This window comes from Carassius gibelio, chromosome B15 (genome assembly GCF_023724105.1).
Source record: "Carassius gibelio isolate Cgi1373 ecotype wild population from Czech Republic chromosome B15, carGib1.2-hapl.c, whole genome shotgun sequence".
Classification (NCBI taxonomy): Eukaryota; Metazoa; Chordata; class Actinopteri; order Cypriniformes; family Cyprinidae; genus Carassius; species Carassius gibelio.
This window is the reverse complement of record NC_068410.1, coordinates 25,509,668-25,531,681: the sequence shown is the minus strand read 5'-3', so window position 1 is coordinate 25,531,681 and position 22,014 is coordinate 25,509,668. Positions and strand designations below refer to the sequence as shown.

At 36.3% G+C, this 22,014-nt stretch overlaps 1 protein-coding gene across 1 annotated transcript; it reads right to left on the bottom strand.

Annotated features, from left to right (window-relative positions):
- Positions 1 to 1,903: 1,903 nt before the first annotated feature.
- On the bottom strand, positions 1,904 to 6,781 carry LOC127972389 (olfactory receptor 52K1-like). The gene is made up of 3 exons (XM_052575851.1): positions 6,764 to 6,781; positions 4,899 to 5,200; positions 1,904 to 2,561 (listed from the first exon to the last, which is right to left on the bottom strand). The coding sequence occupies exons 1-3, from the start codon at positions 6,779 to 6,781 to the stop codon at positions 1,904 to 1,906; spliced, it is 978 nt and encodes a 325-aa protein (XP_052431811.1).
- Positions 6,782 to 22,014: the final 15,233 nt, after the last annotated feature.

Sequence of the window (22,014 nt, the reverse complement as noted above, 5' to 3'; positions counted from 1 at the left end):
ATGTTACAGTCAGCAATTAAATAAGTCTTATTGATTGATTGATTGATTGTGGCAAGTCCTGTGGAAATATTTCCAGGGCAAGTAGAAAAAATTAAACCACTGGCCAAACTGGACCAGTAGAAAACTTATTTAGCATTAAGCCCTGTTAATACAATCAAAATCAGTGTCTTAACACTTGTACACAGATCTGTAAAACACATAGGTTGCATAATGATATGCTCAAGTTAAAAACTTAAAATATGTACTTGAAAAGAAAAAAGGATGACTTTGAATAGCATAACTGTAAAATTGTGAGGAAGAGCTGATCAGGTCTTGCACATATATTTCCTGGTCTGAAAATGACTTCCTGCTTAAACAGGAAGTAATGGATACCAAAAAAGATAAAAGTAAATGTATGTGTAAGGAGAATGTATGTGTGTGAGAAAGAGTAGAAATGTATGTATGTGAAAGGAAAATGTATGTGTGTGAGAGTAGAAATATATGTATGTGAAAGGAGAATGTATGTGCGTGAGAGAGAGTAGAAATGTATGTTTGTGTAAGGAGAATGTATGTGTGTGAAAGCAGGACTATATGTATGTGTAAGGAGAATGTAAGTGTGTGAAAGCAAGAATATATGTATGTGAATGGAGAATGTATGTGTGTGAAAGCAAGAATATATGTATGTGAATGGAGAATGTATGTGTGTGAGAGTGCCAGAATGAATTATGGCTTGTACGGCCCCTCATACTAATGGAATTATTTTACACACATTTTTGGGAAAGTTACTTTGAACTTGTAATAGATTATAGCTTACAAATTACCCTATTTAAAATCTAAAAGGTAGTGTAACTATTTCAATTTCTTTAACCCTCTGGGGTCTAAGGGTATTTTTGGGGCCTGGAGAAGTTTTGTCATGCCCTGACATTTGTGCTTTTTTTAGTTTCTTATACACATCTAAACGGCTAAAGTCTAATCTCTCTGTAATCAGTACAAACTTGGCTATTATATAATAATAAGGCAATAAAACACATGCAGAACAATGGTTCCCGGGATTTTTGAGGACTGGAGCTTGTAGCCTAGAATTTTTCTTTCTCAATTATCTGAAAATCATCTTGTTTACTCACTTACTGTGCCACTGAGAGGGAGGAGTTGCAAGAAAGAATGTGAGGACAAAATAAATCTATATAATTTTATGTTTGTAGTTTATTTAGAATATTGAAAGAAAAGCATTGTTTGTTAAATTTGTTACAGTTACATTTATTTATTACATTTATATTATTTACATCAAGCTTTTTAATTGTATAGTATTGTATATTGTTATTAAAACTTCATAATATTTCACTTGGTTGGAACTGGAGTCTGCAGGATGATAGCTCTTCAGAAGAAGTATTGGAGATCCTGTTCTGTCATTTAACCCAACCCCAGGACATCTATAAATATGTGCAAAACACTATGTTTAAATAGAAACATGAATTATCCTCACTAGTTTTATAGTTTTTATATATTGTTGTATTCATAGCCAATGTTCGAAAAACTTGACAATATGGTAGTGAGTAGAAAAATGACTGAACGGAGCATTATGCTATTGTAATACTGATTATTTTCCCCCAAGGATTGCAGTTTAGTTTTTATAAACCTACATTTCTTTTTTTTTTTTTTTTTAGAATAGCAAATATAAATTGAATCAGAGCGGTTTTATTTGACATTAACATTGACTGAGTGCACCTGAATGCAAGAAAACATCACCCAAAATTAACAACTTTGTTCCAAACACCTTTGTGTTCTTTTACTTCATTTAATTCCTAAGAACAAGTTTAAACATGGTAAAATCAAAAGGCTTATTGTCCAGAAATAATGTCCATGAAATAAATCTACTCAAATATAAATGGTCACAATCATTCTGGAATACAAAATAATAAAAGTTTTAATTTGATACAATCTTCACTAAGGGATTTACACTTGTTTTTTTGAAAAACAGTCTAATAACTTGCTGTCGTACTTGTTTCAAATTTACACCATAAATAATCGGATTTAAAATTGGTGGCATGAGTAAGAATTCCAGGGCCATAAAATTACGCACACCTTGTGGCAAATTCTTTGAGCCATAACGACTGTACAGTACATCAAATAACAATGCAGTAGTCACATTGATCAGTGAGAGCAAATGTGGTACACATGTTTGTATGAATTTTTTTCTGCCCTCTATTGACTTCCTGCACATTTTAATCAAGTAAATGTATGAGCAAAATATAAATACTGCGTGTCCAAAGTATGTAAGAATAACAATGTACCCAAATACATTATTTAATGTTGTAGAAAAACATGAAAGTTTTGCAACTGCCCAAATCTCACAGTATAACTTTTCAACAGTAGAGCCACATAAAGTGAGTCTAGCAACTAATATAATTAGAACAGACATGCACAACATTGGAGTCAGCCAGCAGAAAAGGATACACTGAAGAACTCTCTGACTAGTCATTATTGAATGATACCCCAGTGGTCTGCATATTGCCACATACCTGTCATATGCCATAACTGTTAATGTTGAAAAGTCACATAAAGCAGATGAATAAATGACAAAGATCTGACTCATACACTGTAAACCCTAATATTGCCTTGACTTAAAAAATCAAGTAATGTTGACTAAACATTACTTAAAATTTTGCATTTTGGCCCTGTCACTTAAAAATATGAGTTAATTTAACTAATTTACCTTCAAAATGCATAAACTTAAGATTTCAAGTGTTGTGAGCTCAAAATCATGAGTAATCCTTTTGAAAAACTCAACGTCACTCTGTTCTTCCTTTAATGTGATTGGCCATTGGAGAAATTCTGCCTAGCAACAAGAGAACAAAAGCACTGATTGGTGGGTTACAAAATTCGTCCTTTTGGTCTGTTTGGTTGCTGAACTACAATTCAAGAGGAAGTTTTTCTTCGTGTACTATGTTCGGTGACTAAAATTATGTAGATATAAAGTTGTTTTGCATGATTTCTACTGGTGAAATATGTTAATTTAAATCCTTGTGGTACGTGATTTTGAGATGATTATTGAAATTACAACTTAAGTATTTGATGAAGTGGCCCAATCGTTTTCCTTTGAGCGAAAGAACATGACAGCTAAAGTTACTGCTTAACTCGTTAGATCGAAAACCCTAATAAGTTGAATGAACTAAATTGATTGAGTAAACTCATTGCCTCAATTTAATTGAGTAATGGAGTCCCCTAAAACTTACATATTTAAGTTTATTTAACTTGACGGTTTTGTAGAAAACCCTAATAAGTTGAATGAACTAAATTGATTGAGTAAACTCGTTGCCTCAATTTAATTGAGTAATGGAGTCTCCCAAAACTTACATTTTTAAGTTTATTTAACTTGACGGTTTTGTAGATTGTACTTAAATCACTCAGTTCACCAAACTTGATGCTAATTTAATGTACTTAAACAATTATGTTCACTTAACTTGGTACTAATTTCAAGTGTACTTATATATTTAAGTTAACTCAACATGTAAATTTAACTGAAAATGATGTTCTTATTTTTGACAGCAGACTGAAGTAAAACAAATAACAGCATATTTACACTTTGACCTTTTGACAAACTGTCACAATATTTATGAAAATACAGTAAACCCTATACTGCACTGTAAAAAAAAAAAAAAAAAAAGTATTTTTATGTCTTTGCAGACATTGAAAAGACATCCACTGAGGAGAGAATGTTTTTATGATGTCTTTTTTTAATGTTTTTTATGTCTTCTGTACATTCGATATAGATGTTCACATATCCTCCTTACAAGGTTCTGTGACTTTATTTCTGTCAGACATCTAGAGAAGCTCTTATTGAGAATTAATAGAGGTTTAAATGTGCATACTTGATTCATTTGAAGTCACCATTGTGGTGGAAAATGTTTGGTTTAGTTGGGATCTTGGTCCAGATACTTCTTATGTTCGCTTGTCTCTTGCTGCTATAACAGTATATTTTAAAATGCTGTTTTTGTGGCGAAGAAAGACAAAGTTTAAAAGAGCTCAGGTGTTATCAGCTCTTTGTTGGTGTAAGCTTGTCTCTTGCTACTGTAACTTGTGTGTTGTAAAACACTGTTACTGTGGCAAAGAGAGTTGAGATCTAACATACACATATCTTGCTTGTAATGGTGACTTATTATAGTAAAATAAAATGTATTGCTGCAACTATGGATATACTTTTATGGATATAAACTTTGTAGATAAAACATACTTACATAACATACTAAGATACTTATTTTTAGAAAACCGATCATGTCGTCACAAACAGACATCAAGATTTTGGATATGCATCACATCAATGGTGACAATCAGAACAAAAAAAGGCTGGAAAATAAGGAGGAGTTTGTGCTATGGAGCTCTTTTGTTTGTCACCATTATTGTGATGCATATGCTACATCTAGAAGTCTGTGTGTGTGAGATTGATTGAATCTTTTACTCAAATTATTTCAAACGCATTCATTTCGTCCATCTTTAAAATAAGTATTTTACTCCTGGTGCCTGTTAAAAATATCAAACAAAACTTATTTTATGATCTCAAATACGTATTATGTGATGACTCTCTCTCATCAACAAAAAACATCAAATAACACCTGAGCTCATTTAAATTTGTCTTTTTTCACCACAAAAACAGCGTTTTAAAATACACCAATACAACAGCAAGAGACAAATTAACACAAGAAGTAACTGGACCAAGATCCCAACTAAACCAAACACTTTCCACCACAATGGTGACTTCAAATGAATCAAGTATCAACATTTAAACCTCTGAGGGATTTAGGTAGTCTACAAAACCGTCAAGTTAAATAAACTTAAATATGTAAGTTTTGGGAGACTCCATTACTCAATTAAATTGAGGCAACAAGTTTACTCAATAAATTTAGTTCAGTCAACTTATTAGGGTTTTCAGTGTACATCCAACATAAGAAATCACATGATCATATGATAACAAATCATACATGAATTTAGGGTAGAATCCAGCGGTGCCAAAAAGTCCATTTACACATAAATTACAGATAAACAGATACATTGGCTCGTGAAATTTCTTATATGAGATTATAGTGAAAATTACTGTTACATTACAAAAGACCATCAAGGGAAAAAACAGTGCAGTTAAAGAAAAAAACACATATCTGTTTTCCATTGTTTCATTGAGACCGTAGAGTGTAAATACTAGGACACTGGACTCATTCTCCAGTTGTGGCTGAATCTGGAATAATATTAGCCTATTATGTAGATTTTTGTTGTTGTTATTAAATTATTTGAAAACTAATTAGACATAGAAGGATGTGTTAGCTTGAATGGTCAAGGTGTTTAACTAGGAATCATGTAGATGTAATGATAATAATCATCATCTAATTTAAGAATGCATTGCTTTTAATAGTTATAATTCTGTTACATGGAAACTTACCATGTTTTCTCTAGGCTTGTTTCCTGCAGTATTTTGTTAAGGACTGATTTGATTTGGTTTATGTATGGACATTGGTCTCATGCTAATGCTAATTGCCATGACCACAAAAACTGAAAACAGTTTTAACAAGCTCTCTAAAGGCTTTTTTTTCTCTCTCTTAAGTCAAAATAACTCAATCTATGCATCTAAGTAGATTTAGATAAATTATCTATTTAAATAATTTTTGTCTTTCATATTTCTGCCAATACATTAGTTCCAAGACTACATACAATGTGAAATTTGATACAATTATTTACAAAATTTACTTAATGCTATATTAATATTTTCTGTTTCTGTTATGTTGTCAGCTCACACTTTCTTCACTAACTGGCTTACAATACACAGTAAAAGCCAGAGTGTTAAATTAACACTGCTCGGGGCATACAGTATATGGTCCCACTCTAAAAGAGTGTTAGGGAGCTTTTACACTGGGCTCGTTTGCTGCGGTCCGAGCCCGAGTACGATTGTTCCCGACGCTGCCCAGCGTTGGTCTGCTTTCACACCCAATAGTTGTTTCGAACACAAGTTCGTTTGCAGTCAATTAACGTCATCGCAAACGCACAAGGATGCATGGAGAACACAACGCGACTGAGCATAGTTGTAACTTTTTTGTTATTTTGGTGCTATTGTGCACAGCACAGTTAACGACAACTGCGTTAATATTCATTGCTTGGTGTAATCCAGCACATATCAATGTTCCCTTGCCACTCATGGATTTTGTGTGTTGAGGAAATGATGATATTGACACTGTTACTCATGTAAATGTTACGCATTTGCTGGATATTTTACTTCCTTACCAAGTGCGCACCACAGTCTGTGCTGCTACCACATTCACACAAACTGTGCCACAGTTTGAGAACAACTGAACTCAGACCATCTTCTCCAAGTAATCTCGGGTTCGGTAAACCAGTGCGCACCAGGGACCGACGACATCGTTCACATTAGTGATTTTTCATGCGAAACGAGCCCTGTTCTGCACTAAACTGCCATTTTGAAAGCCCCCCCGAAAAATTACAATGACGCAGTGTTAATATTCATGAGATAATTATGTGATTAATTAAGTGCTGATTGATCATAAGTGATGAGCACCTGATGTTAACGAGCAGAATAACTGAAGAAAAAAAGAAAAACAAAGTACTACTGATTTTAACCACAGCCTTAAAATAAATCATCTGAAATAAAAGATATTAAATCATTCAAAATCTCAGCAGATGATTAATCATCTCCACAAACAGCATCACCAACTTTACGCATTACTAACCAGTTTGAATTGTGTGTGTCGGACTTCCGGTTTAGTAATGTGGTGTTGAGACGCACGGTGTCGAAGCTCCGCATTATTTCATGTGATCTCTTCAGAATACACCCTACTTTATCAGCACTTCGTATTAATTTAATCCCTCTTGTATGCTTGAAAAATCCCGCCTTCGGAATATTACACTTAAAATGAGCAAGTCTACGAGGACGGGAGGTAAACAACAGTCTCAAGTTCAATATGCACAGGCCTCTCAAGAAAGCAGCAAAATGGCGGAAAACGAGTCCATATCTGCACAGCTCACAATCGAATCTCTAGTCAAAGAGCTCGAAAGATTCAGAAAAGACATGACTGGGGAGTTCGTTGCACTTCTAAATAGTTCTCTGGAACCAATTCGATCTTCAATTGAATCGATCGGCACGACCCTGACCACAAAGGCAGTAACCATAAGCGAGATGGAATCGGGTCTCTCAGACCATAGCGACCGAATAGCTCAGCTCGAGCATGATGTAAGCGCTGTTCAATCAAAACTGACGACAATGGAAAAGGAAAACGCAGTGCTTAAAGCTAGCGTAGAGGATCTGATTTCTCGCTCGAAGTGCCATAACATACGAGTGGTGGGCCTCCCTGAGGGCCTTGAGGGAAAAAACGCAAGAGAGTTCATGACCAACTTGCTTTCTGAACTCCTCGGTGACTCCCTTACAGAACCACCTGAGCTGGATCGTGCCCACCGTAGCCTGCGGCCCACACCTCGCGCAGAGGAATCTCCGCGTCCGCTGATCATCAGATTTCACCGATACATCGTGATGAGTTGGGCTAAATCCCACAAAGACATGTCTTACAAGGGCCACAAAATCAAGATTTACGAGGACTTCAGCACCGAGGTGGCGAAGAAACGAGCGGCTTTCAACAAGGTCAAGAGCCTACTCTATCAGAAAGGAGTGCGTTTTGGAATGCTGTACCCTGCTCGCCTTCGAGTGAGTCGTAACGGCGTGGAACGGATCTTTGATTCCCCTGAGGCAGCGGAGACGTTTTACCATCAAAACTTTCCTAATTAGGTCGTGGACTAATACCTGTGTCCGAACTGGGATGGTAAATTCATCCGGTACAAGCTGCTGTAAGTAATTTAAGGACAGCATTGAGCTCTCACTGTACTTACGGTTTGTCTTGTAGGAAAATTAGTCTGCCACACTACGAGTGCATTAGTCTGTTTTATTTAGATGTTATTCACGCATCCCCAAATTATACATTTAATTTAACCATTGTATAGTTATTTGGTTGATGATTTTTAATGTCATACCTCCTGATCCATGTTGGTAATGCCGTCTTGTGGCAGATCGCTTACATAACTTGCCAACTTTTACCTTTTTTTTTTTTTTTGAATGTTTTCTGATCATCTACTTTTTATTATTATTATTATTATTATATTGTTTTTGTTTTATAGTTTTTCGACAGATATCTATGCCTTGATAGCTGCTTTGGGTGTATATCTAACTTTTAGGGGTTGACAGTTCTACGTGGTTAATCGGTTGTGTGAATCGTTGTTCTGGCTACTCGTCATGTTCAAAAAGACGAGCATCAGAGTTGTAAGTATAAGATTCCTTTTTTTTTTAATATATTTTTTTTTTTCTCCCCCTTTCCACACCCTTAATCTATGCGTCTCAGACTTTTTCCTTTTTCTCTTAGATCCTCACGATAATAAATGATTAGTCCTAAAGTGAACACAGAGGGGTTGGATGGTCATAATGTCAAATTTGTTACTTGGAATGTTAGGGGTCTAGGTGGTCAAATTAAAAGGTAAAGGGTGTTCTCACACTTAAAGAGTTTGTCTACGGATATTGTTTTCTTACAGGAGACTCACCTCAGGGTTAGTGATCATGTAAGACTACGTAAACCATGGATTGGTCAAGTTTTTCATTCAAACTTTAATAGTAAATCTAGAGGCACCGCAATTGTAATACACAAACGTATAAAGTTTGTCCCACACAAACGTAATATCTGATCCTGATGGGCGCTATGTGATAGTATCCAGAATTTTATACCAAACACCTGTTATATTAGTTAGCGTTTATGCCCCTAACTTTGATAACCCTGCTTTTATGACCTCGCTCTTTTCCCATCTTCCAAATCTGGATACCCATCGCCTTATTTTAGGTGGGGATCTTAATTGCACAATTAACCCAAGTTTGGACCGCTCACAGCCCAAGTCATCGGCTCCTGTGTCAATGTCCAGATCCTTCTCATTTCTAGCAGATCAGACAGGAGGCGTAGACCCTTGGCGCTTTCTTAATCCAACTGCAAAAGATTTTTCGTTTTTTTCAAATGTTCATCATGTTTATTCACGTATTGATTATTTTTTTATTGACAAGGCTCTCCTATCTCAAGTTAAATCTACAGAATATTCAGCGATAATTATCTCAGACCATGCCCCACACATTTTAGACCTCTCTTTCTCACAAAACTTGTGTAGACATGCTGGAGGCTGGAAGCTCAATACTGGGTTGTTAGCTGATAAAGAATTTTGTGATTATATTTCTAAGAACATAGTTTTTTTTTTGGAAACCAACAAATCAGATTTGGTTTCGCCATCACTTCTATGGGAAACATTTAAAGCTTTTATACGTGGGAGGATAATTTCCTTTAATGCATACTGGACTAAAGCTAGGAAATTAAAACAACAGAAACTCGTTGATAAAATTTTAGAGATAGATAGGCTAAATGCCAGGTCACCAAACCCTGTTTTAGAGACACAACGGCTAAAACTACAAACTGAATTTGACTTATTGACAACCAACAAGGCAGAGTTTCTGCTAAAACGCACAAGAGCAACCTACTATGAGCATGGAGATAGAGCTGGCCGTCTGTTAGCATCTCAGCTCAGACATCAAACTGCTTCTCAGTTAATCACATAGGTGTATGACTCCTCAAATAACCTTAATAATGATCCAGTTAAAATAAACTCAGAGTTTTTTTTCTTTCTATTCTAATCTTTACAAATCAGAAGCTAACGTAGACATTGCTGTTATTCAGTCTTTCCTTTCCCAATTAGAGATACCTAAGATAAGTCCTGATATAGCCAACAGCCTCGACGGGCCTATTAGCCTGGAAGAGATAGCCTCCTGTATCCTAACCATGAAAAATAACAAAGCTCCTGGCCCTGACGGCTTCCCTGCTGAATTTTTTAAAAAGTTTTCCACTCAGCTATCCCCCTTATTATTTGATCTGTACAACCACTCCCTAGATCAAGGCTTTCTATCACCATCCTTAAACCAAGCTTTGATTTCCTTAATATTAAAGAAAGACAAAGATGCAAAATTTTGTGGCAGTTACAGACCTATTAGCCTAATTAATAATGACATTAAATTACTAGCTAAAATATTGGCCAAACGTTTGGAAGCTCATCTCCAGTCAATCATATCAGATGACCAAACTGGTTTTATACTTGGTCGTCAGTTGTCTTCTAATATACGTAGACTCCTAAATGTTGTCTTTACTCCATCCAGGTCATCAAAGCCAGAAATGGTTATTTCGCTAGATGCGGAGAAGGCTTTTGACCGGGTGGAGTGGGATTATTTATTCATGGTTTTACAAAAATTTGGGTTTGGACCTAAAATAATATCATGGATTCGTCTTATAGTCCACTTATAGTCCAGTGCGACTTATATATGTTTTTTTCCCTCATCAAGAAGTATTTTTGGACTAATGCGACTTATACTCAGGTGCGACTTACAGTCCAAAAATACGTTAATCCTATTTTTAAAATGGCTGAAAATCTGACAGACAGTGATTAGAATGTGTTTGTCATTTTATTGCAATAATTTTCTCTCTTATTTTATTTGTATATTTACTCCTTTAATAAGTTTGGAAATTGCAAGTTGTTGTGGCAAAAACAATTACTAACATATAGCATCTCATTGTAAGAGACAAGGAATCAAATTATATTTAAAGGGGGGGTGAAATGCCATTTCATGCATACTGAATTTTTTACACTGTTAAAGAGTTGGATTCCCATGCTAAACATGGACAAAGTTTCAAAAATTAAGTTGTACGTTTGAAGGAGTATTTCTGTTCCAAAAATACTCCTTCCGGTTTGTCACAAGTTTCGGAAAGTTTTTTTTCGAGTATGGCTCTGTGTGACGTTAGATGGAGTGGAATTTCCTTATATGGGTCCTAAGGGCACTTCTGCCGGAAGAGCGTGCGCTCCCGTAGAGCAGAGCACTGAGAGCACAACAGACATTCACTGATCAGAGCGAGAGCGTCGCGAAATGTCACAAAAGAAATGTGTTTTTGGTTGCCAGGGCAAGACAACCCTGCACAGATTACCAAAAAAAAACAGCATTAAGGGACCACTGGATGGAGTTTATTTTTACAGAGCATCAACGGAGTTGTGCAAGTGTTTGTTCCCTGCATTTCGAAGATGCTTGTTTTACAAACAAGGCCCAGTTTGACGCCGGATTTGCACATCGTTTATTTCTTAAGGATAATGCAGTCCCAACGAAAAAGGGTCACGATCGTGTGTTGGAACCGCATGCGGTGAGTAAAACTGCTTCAAATATCTCTGTGTTGTTAACTTAGCTATCGGCGCGTGAGCACATCAAGTAAACAACATGCGATGTTGTCATCAAACTGCACGAGTAAAACTGCTTCAAATATCTCTGTGTTGTTAACTTAGCTATCGGCGCATAAGCACATCAAGTAAACAACATGCGATGTTGTCATCAAACTGCACTTTCCACATGTACAGTTTAAAAAAAAAAAAAAAAAAAAAAAAGACGACAAAGTGGAACTTAGTCATTTTCCAAAACCGCTAAGCAAATATATACAGTTTCAGTACATACCACATAGAGACGTCGTTGCTGATGCTGCTCTTGTTAAATTTCAGCCTCTGGATCTGATTCTGGATCATAAATATACGCTGAATCTGACTGTTAGCCATGGTTTGTTTTGGATGGTTTTTTCTTCACAGTAATGTCACAGCTTCCAAACGCTCTCAACGCAAAAGCCTACTGGCGCTCGTGATTCTTTAGCTCCACCCACACGTCACGCCTCCAGCTGGTCGTGTTTTTCCGGTAAAAATCGGTACAGACTATCTTTCTCTTATGAATATAATAAAACTAAAGGCTTTTTGGAGTTATGAAGGATGCAGTGGTTGCACTTTATTTTACAGTACGTGTACTAACATGTAGTTATAGTGTGCTTACAGTTTATTTATCTAAGAAAGTTCTGGTAACACAAGGTAACTACATGGGGTAGGGTTAGGTTTAGGGGTAGGTTCAGGGTTAGTACCTAGTTATTACATAGTTATTGTAATTACTATAATAAGTACATAGTATGTAAATGAGGAACAGGAATGTAAAATAAAGTGCTACCGATGCAGTACTACTCTATAGGTACTCAAGATTAACAGGATATTGGACTTCCGGGTGTGCTCATGGAGTAGTTGGTCGCATTGAAACCTCTCTCCCACTTTAACCTTGAAAATCCCGTTTGAACTCGCTATTGTATTTGTTATTTTTAAAAAAAATAATATATGAGAGGGAGAAGAAGCACACTAGGCCACAAAAGATCGATAAAAATGCCCAAAGCCCAGGATAAAAGTGCCTCAGCCGCAAAAGCTAACACCCAACCGGACCAAGCTAGCAACATCACGGCTGGCGCGGGAACGGGGAGCCTCGGGGTAAACATAAACGCAGACGTTGCCGGTGTACTTAAGGCAATAGAGGACTTAAAATCAGATCTAAAAGGAGACAATGCCAAGCTCAATCAGGATATTGGCCAACTGGGACAAGAAATCAACGGTAAACTGGACAATATTGCAACGGACGTACAAGGCCTATCACAGCGGATGGAAGAGGCAGAGGCCTGCGTGAGCCAGGTGGAGGGCTGGGCAGAGGAGGCGACTGAGGCGCTGTGCACCTGTCTTGAACAGCAGAGGAAACTCCAGATCAAAGTGCTTGATTTAGAATCACGATCCAGAAGAAATAACATGCGTGTCTTTGGGGTGCCAGAAGGACAAGAGGGGGATTCTGTAACGCAGTTTATTGAGAAGTTTTTGCGGAGCCAGCTACAACTACCGGAGGATTTTAACTTTAAAATACAACGCGCACATCGGGCTCTTGCAAGTAAACCCCCGCCTGGTGCATCGCCGAGGGCTGTAATTGTAAACTTTCTGGAGTTTTCTACGAAAGAAATGAACTTGAGGGAAGTGTGGAAAAAAGGCAAGATACAGGTGGGCACCGCACTTGTACACTTCGACCATGATTACGCACCCGAGATTGTTAAGAGGCGCAGAGAATATAACGCCATTAAAAAAATACTCAAGGATAAAGGCATACGTTTCCAAACGCCGTTCACTAACATGAGGATTCATTGGGAGACAGGCGTACGCACATACTCCAGCGCTCAGGAAGCTTATAAGAAGTTGAAGAGACGCAGATTCCAAGGAGGGAACAACGCAGAGGCTTGTCTTCGGGAGCTATTGGGCTGGCAACCGGCGAGCAGCAGCGGCGGGCCCGTCGTGGCGCTCAGAGCGAAGGCCAAGTTGCAAGAATTCCAGAGGGAACAATCCTGATTAAAAAGGAGCAGGGCATCGAGCTACAACGCAATGTTTTTCAGGCCAGGGCTTGATAATCTAATACGTGGGAGAGGTCACACTTTATCATTTACGTTGGACTAATAGGATGGACATGTTTTTACATACAGACACAACTACCGTCTTTTTCGGGGCCTCTCGTTTAGAGAGACTTAACCCTTGACCTGCCAACGGGGTTACATGGGAGGAGGAAGAATCCTCTTCTCGTTTGGAAGTCAGTTCATTAAGGTTAATTTTTGTTATTGTTCAATGTGTGTTTTTAGGGGCCGCTATATCATGTAAGGGATTTTGTTATTATAACAGTGTCTTGTGATTTAAAAATTGCTTCTTTGAATGTAAATGGCTTGAGTAGTCCAGTGAAAAGAAAAAGGGTCCTAGCTAAATTGAGAAAAGATGGGATACAAGTAGCTTTTCTACAGGAGACGCATATGTCCAAGCAAGAACATGATAAATTTAAAACATTAGGGTATTCAAATACATTTCATAGCTGGTGTAAAAATAGTAGGAAAAGGGGGGTGGCTACTCTAATTTCCAACTCTTTAAACTTTGAGTGAATTTCAGGAAATGCCGATAAAGAAGGCAGATGTATTATTATAAAAGGGAGAATTGATAATGTTGTAGTTACGTTTGCTAACATTTACGTTCCACCAGAAAGTGACAGGAGATTTTTAAAAATGCTTTTTGATACAATAATTTCAGTAAGTGAGGGGATTTTAGTTTGTGCTGGTGATTGGAATACAATCCTAAATTATTCTATGGATACAACCAGCTCCAAAAAAACAAAAAAACTGGCAGGTCACAAGATCTTATTATTTTAATTAAAGAGATGGGTATGTATGATGTCTGGAGGGATTTCCACATGAAAGACCCATTATTCTCTTTAAAGACCCATTATTTTACCCATTATTTTCTCACACATAAAGCCCACTCCAGGATTGACTTCTTTTTGATGAACACAACTGATAGGTTTAGGGTGAAGGAATGCAAAATTGGAACATCTGATATATCTGACCACAATGTGGTTTATCTGTCTATTCATTTATCTAATCAACCAAAAACAACTCTATGGCACTTAAATATAAGCATTCTCAACAGGGAAACCACAATGAATGACATTAAGAAGGACATAGCAGAATGTATTGAGGATAATAACAATGGTCAAGTAAATCCTGCTCTGGTTTGGGATACAGTTAAAGCAGTAATGAGAGGCAGACTTATCTCAAGAACAGCCTATTTGAAAAAGATAAAACGATTAAAATATGATGAGTTGGAAAAGATGCTTAGGAGTTTAGAACTAAAACAACAAGAAAGTACTAATAATCTAGAATTGTCTGGACAAATAACAGTTATTAAAAATAATATAAATAATATGATACACGAGGAGATAGAGAAAAATGTAAGATTTTCAAAACAGACTTTTTATGAATCTGGACCAAAAGCCACAAGAATTCTAGCAAGGCGCCCCCGAAAGGAACAACTGAAGCACCCGATAACCAAAATTAGAGACCCTTTAACTGATAGTGTAACTTACAATATTAATCAAATTCATAAAATTTTTGAAAACTACTATCAAACACTATACACTTCCTCAAAACCAGCGAATGAAAGTGTTATTACGCAGTATTTGGCAGAATTAGACCTGCCTTCCCTAGGATTAATACAAAATGAAGCTTTAACTGCCCCTATCAGTCGAAAAGAATTGGACGCAGCTATTGGAAAGCTGAAAACTAACAAATGCCCAGGTAGCGATGGGTTTCCAAATGAGTGGTATAAGATTTTCAAGGAGGAGCTTGTGCCCGTTCTGCTGGAGTCTTTTAATTGGACTCTGAGTAGAGCAGAGATACCGCCATCATGGAGAGAGGCTGTAATATCTTTCCTCCCTAAGGAGGGAAAAAGTACGGAATATTGTGAGTCATATCGCCCGATCTCAATACTGAATGTTGATTACAAACTCTTTACCTCTATGATCTCTAAAAGAATGGAGAATTATCTTATAGACTTGATCCATGAGGATCAAACAGGATTCATTAAAGGCCGTCAAACTCATGACAGCATAAGACGAACATTGCATGTCATAGACCAAGCCAAGAAACAACAACTAAGTTTTGCTTTAGTCAGCCTCGATGCGGAGAAAGCCTTCGACCGGGTCAGCTGGCCCTTTTTATACAAGGTACTCAAGCGTCTCTGCTTTAACAATCAATTTATTAGGTGTATTCAGTCACTGTATGATAGACCGAGGGCCAGGATTAGAATCAATGGACACCTAACTGATAGCTTTCAACTATTTAGAGGTACTCGACAAGGCTGTTGCCTAAGTCCAGCGCTTTTCACATTATACATAGAGCCCTTGCCACAAGCTATTAGGCAAAATGAAGAGCTTAAGGGCATTACTATTGGAAATACTGAGCATATAATTGGACTTTTTGCGGATGATATTATCGCCTACCTCCAAAATCCAGATGTAAGCCTCCCTAAACTTATGGGATCTCTGACAGATTTTGGGCAGTTGTCTGACTATCACTTAAACATTACTAAAACACAAGTTCTGACCATTAATTACTCCCCAAATAAATCCATTCGACATAATTATAAACTTAAATGGGAAGCTAAAAAGTTAAAGTACCTAGGTGTATTTATCTCCCAAGATCTAGATGATTTGTTCAGTTTAAATTTTGAGAAACTTATTGATTCTATACAGAAGGATATGAAGTGCTGGGCAATGCTGATATTAGACTTCAGTGCTAGAATGGAAATAGTGAAAATGAATCTGCTTCACAGATTTCTGTATCTTTTCATGTCATTGCCCATCAGGATTGCTGACTCGCATTTTAACGCTTGGGACCGGCTAATATCACGACTTATTTGGGCAGGGGCAAGACCAAGGATAAAATTTAGGACACTTCAGATCGATAAAGATCATGGCGGTTTAGCCCTTCCAAATATGAGATATATGGTTTATTGGTGTTCCCCAGAAACCGAGGCTCGATGGAGACTGATTGAACTATCCCAGGGACAGAGCCAACCTCAAACCCGTTTAGGAGATAAAGTTATCTCAAATAAAGATGGGAATCGTATAGTTGAAGATACACTATTAATTTGGAAAGAGATTGTATATAAGTACAAATTGACTAATGATATTAAACTTTTGATCTGGCCTTCCTGCAACCAGACTTTTCGACTAGGTGAAATAGACTCTTCATTCTTGAGCTGGAAAGATCGAGGCCTCATGGCAATGTGTCAGTTTTTAGACGGTAACATATTCAAAAAATTTGAACAACTCAAGAGTCAATACAAACTAGAGAACAGTGATCTTTTCAAATATTTTCAAGTGAGACATTTCTACAATAGTGAAATAAGAAAAGGTATCTCTCCTGAGGGCAATGACATTGTTTTTAGTGATGCTTATGAGCTCATGCCAAGTAAAACTGTCTCTAAATTGTATAAAGCACTGCAGAAACAAAATGGAAATAATACATTGTATATCAAGTCGAAATGGGAAAAGGAACTGTGTATAGAAGTGTCAGAGGGTGATTGGCTTTCGATGTGTGTGACACAACAGACATCTACTAGTTGTAAAAGATGGAGGGAATTTGGGTGGAAGAGTTTGGTTAGATTTTTCATTACACCTCATATTATTAATAAACAAAGGGGTGAACAACAGCAATGCTGGCGACAGTGTGGACATCGGAACGCCAATCACTCTCATATATTTTGGATGTGCCCAAAGTTAGAACAATTCTGGGACAGTATCCTTTTAATTACTGGAAGGATAATGGGTTATGTCATCCCTAAAGACCCTAAGATTTTCTTGTTAGGTCTTTTACCTGGTGAGGTGGTCCAAAAAGAAGACACTTATTTTTTTAAAATCCTAATGATTGCATGTAAAAAAGCTATCACTCGGTCTTGGTTAAAGATTGACCCACCTCGGACTGAACAGTGGAAAGAAATAGTGGAGGAGATACACTCAATGGAGAAGATGACATACATTCTACATATCAAAGGACATATATATAATAAGCGCTGGTCAAAATGGTTTGCATATAAAGAAGCGGAACAATTTTAATACTTTATTTTAATATTTTATTTCGCTGTTATATAATTTATAGTGCCCCTTGTTCTTTGTCCTTGTACTGTATGTTGTGTTGTAATTAAGAAAAATGCCAAATAAAGAGTATAAAAAAAAAAGATTAACAGGATATTGAGTGAAAACAAGCATTTCACCCCCCCTTTAAGGAGAGAAGTTTATTTTCCTTAAAGAGCTGCATTTACCATTTCAGCAGCTACCCTGAAAAACAACAGACCTAAATCACACTGAAAACAGACAGCCTTATTATACTGTTATCACCCCCACTTCTTACAAGACGCCTTCTCTGTAAATTTCCACTTAACCCCATAAACCAAACCTAGCTGTTTTCAGAAAACACAATGGTCCTTCTAACCCCCTGGGCTTTTATTATCTTCACACCCGTGAGGTCAAAGGTTTTTATTTATGGCTAACCCCTCTGTCTTTACTGAGTAAATTACACGCACTAAAGTGCTCAAAGGCTCTTTGTTTTACTGTGTGATGTCTTCGTTGCAATTCAGGTGACATACATACATATTGTGAGAGAAACACAAGTTAAATCAAAAGAAAATATATATATATATATATATATATATATATATATAAACCCACATAATGTCTTAGAAAGTAAATAAGAAAGAGTAAAATATATATTTTTCTACAAAAATTCCTCCTCTTAACGATTTGGTTATAAAAAATTAGTTTTGATTATAACAACTTAACAACACGCTTGTTTTTAAATCTAAGCAAACTCATACATTATTATAATTTCGAAAACGTAAATTATTATAATTGTTTCAAGTAATTTTTTCACGGTTATTCTCCTCATGTCTGACTTTCGTATACCTGATCAATCCTCACATTTCTGTGTAAATGTCATCATTCACGTCACTCATAATCATCACATTTGTGTTCACTACACTGTAAAAAATTGTGCCGTTAAATAACAGTAATTTACTGGCAGCAGGGGCGCCAGTAAAGTACTGTTAATTTACAGCTTTCAACCATTAATTTACCACTCTTATTTTTTTTTTTTACAATATTTTACCGTAAACTATACCATGGAAATTACCTCCACTCCCACTGCTTCAAATAGTTCGAGTTTAAAAGCTAGCATTCCTATGATGTTAGTACTATGAACTTATTCCATTTGAGTCCACTGAGAAGGAACATTTCTTAATATAAAAATGCAAACACTTAATGTGTAGTAGTAAAGAAACTAAATGCATGACTTTAACTTAAATCACTGCAGTTAATTGTCAGCTATAGCACACATGTATGTGCTGAAGTACTTAACACAGAGATCACCACTGTATCAGCATCTTTATATAAAGCAGCAGAAAATCTGAAATTGTGGCTCATCATTGACTGAAGCACAGGCTCTACTCTCCAGAACAATGGTGAACAACAAAACTGCATTAAACTAACAGATCTCTCTTGTGAAAACACATTAATACAGTTGAGTTCAGTATTTACTCTCATTATCAGTGTATGACTTTGCATACATTTTTTTTCTATGGATGTTCACAAATATTTTAGTTAAATTATTATTTTTTTTTCATTTGGTAAATCTGACATTTACATTTAACAGTATATTACTGTTTTTCCTTGACTTAACGGCAACAAACCGTAGAAAAACACTTTTTTTGCTGGCAACCATTAATTTACGGCAACAAACTGTAGAAAAACAGTTATTTACTGGCAGCAGGGGTGCCAGTAAATAACTGTTTTTCTACAGTTTGTTTCCTGTAAATTAATTTGTTTATTACTGTTAAATTATGTTTCATGCTGTTTTTTCTTCATATTAAATTTTTAACCCTTTAAACCCCACAACAAAATCCTCAGTTTTAAATGAAGACTTATAATGTGTTTGAGTAACACTGAATCACTGAATTAATTGATGATTGAGCATGAGTGATGAACACCTGCTATTAACAAACAGAATGACTAAAGGAAAGAGAAACACAAGGAATACAACTGACTTGAGCCACTGCCTTAGATGAAATCAACTGAAATAAAATAATTCATAAAATCTCTCAATATCTGATTAAACAACTCATAAAACAGCTTCACCAGATTCACATTACTAACCAGACTGACTTTATTTCTGTCAGATGTCTACAGAAGATCTTATTGAGAGTTAAATAGGTTTAGGTGTTTTTTTCACTACCATGATGGAGATCAGTGTTTACTTTAGTTGGGCTCTTAAACGTGACTTTAAAACAACTATGTTTTTTTTTTTTTTACATGCTGTAACAATGTAACAATTTGGAACCTGTTATAGCGGAAAAAAAACAGTAGAAAAAAAAATCTGGTATTGCTGTTCATAGATTGACAACAACAAACACTCTATTATTTCTGATCCAATCCCGTGTCCCTTCTCTTATTGAATATTGGTACTACAGCAAAATAAGAAACACTGCTGAGCCTTAAGTTATGAAAGACTGTTAAGAAAATTTCACTCATAAAAAAAACCTGTGCTGATATTTAGACAGAAACATCAATAATCAGTGTATGAATCACAACAATGTTGACAATCCACAAAATAAATAAACAGATAGGTTCTGAACTTCACAAAACATGCTATTAACCCCTTACTAGTAACCCCCCTTTTTTGGCATGGAGACCGAAATTACATACCCAAAATAAAAAGGTTTCTGCTCATGATTCTTTCTGACTAGATACATAATCAACCTTTGTTCACAAAGCTGACACTTTAAAGTTTACTGTTAAGGAATCAGAATCACTCAGACTGTTATGATAATAGAGATATATAAGCTCAAACATAAAAACAAAAATAAAAATATAAAAAACATATGTTTTAAATGTATTTAAAAAAATGTTGATGTAGGAAATGAGTTTGAAAACACAGTGTAGCTAAGGCCACAAGTCTTCCAAACCTTCATAAAAAATTTCATAATCGAATCTGTAAAACGGTGAATTTTATGAAATATTTTCTAAGGCCATGTCATGTGTGTTTTTAGAGCAGGCTAATCAGATTGATTTATGGCCCTTGTCATCTCTGTGAGATCTCACATGTAAACTCTCCTGTGTATTTTGTGTTTGTTTGGCTGTGAAAACTGCCCGATTAATCCCTATCTGTTATTCCATTGTTCTCACCAAACGAGTCTTTCACACCTCCGCCAGGTATGACACATTATCCGCATTATTCTTTTATCATTATTCTTTTGTTTTTATTCCACCTTTATTAGCCTTGATTGTGGTTTTTCAGGCTTTACAAAGACACAAAGCAGCAATCTCACTTCAGTCTCTGTTTGCATTTAGCCCTTATTTATCAAAAGTCTTACTATAAAAATACAACAAAACATTTTCTTACGACCTTACGTGAATTATTGAGACAAAAATGCATCATGAAGAAGAAAAGCACCTGCTATTAGTAGCATTGGTGCTAACGTTAGCATCAAGCTACATCTGACAATTTATGAAATTATTAGTACACTTTTACTAAAAACTCACTTTAAACCCCGATCGAGTGTTTATAATAACTTCCTTTAGCGATCAGGGGTGGAATTTGGTCGTTTACTGTTGTAAAAATATGTTATTTGTAGCCTTTTTCATCGCTGCACAAGTTAGCATTTCCGATGTACATTTTCGATTTTTTTTATAAAAACGCCCCAGATCTCAAGAAATTCTCATACCAAGCTTTACTATCGTAATCGCGGGTTTATTGTTCGGATATTTTGTGTGTACAGAGGTGTTTCAGTGTTGTTTTGGCCAGATAACTACCAGGAAGTGTGCAGGAAGCATGTGACACGATGGGGCGGTGTCCAGATATTACACTCTCAGATTGACTTTTGGGAAGGCCCAATCAGAGTCTGAGCCACACAGCACGAGCTGCCAGCACAGCAAACACATACACAGATCGCTGGGAGAGGCTGTTTATCATCTGATCGCGTAAATCCGTGGAAAATGAATAGAAATGATGATTCTGTCTGAAGAAATATGAAGTAAACATCAGTAAATATATCCATATATCTCCGCAGATATGCATCTTTGGTCTACAAATCCTTATTGACGCTGTTCAGTGAGTCTATGTGAACACAAATAAACCGCTTTTGACGTGACTGAATATAAGTGAGTGGTGAATTTCTATTCAAAATGTGGCATAATACGGATTTATTATTTTGCACTCCTGACATAAATCAGTAAATATCTGTCACTGCAACAATGTTTTATCAAAAACATGGTCAAATATCGAAGCTAGAGTCTTTAAACTTTCAATTGATGCATAGTTTGTCCAGATGAAGTAAGACAGTGATGTTTAATGTGCTGTGAAAGTGAAACAATAATAAACTGGGGCCGTCAGCGATGTTTGCACGTAAAGGGGTTAAAACTTAAGACAAAAGCAAAATTATAAGCACATAAGAATTCAAGAAAATAAGTGAACAATTCAGCATCATAATTTATTCATGCCGCAATGCATGCTGGGAGTCATGGAAGAGTTTTATCCTGTGCTGGTACCCAGCATGCTTTGCATCATAAACCTTTTGATTGTCACCATTGTTGAGATTCATATGCTGATTGTTGATGTCTCTCTTTGAGTGTTGCGGCCACTGCTGCCCAAAATATTGAATGCACTGTTTTAATGAAAAACAGTGTGTTACTGTTGAAATTTGGCTCTTTTTTTACAGTAATTTTTA

Bases quoted from the DNA above. Each gene is read 5' to 3' on its own strand.
- LOC127972389 (XM_052575851.1), bottom strand. The intron at 2,562-4,898 runs CCTAATAAGTTG...TATGAGTCAGAT, and splicing joins GTTGGATGTACACTGAAAAC to CTTTGTCATTTATTCATCTG.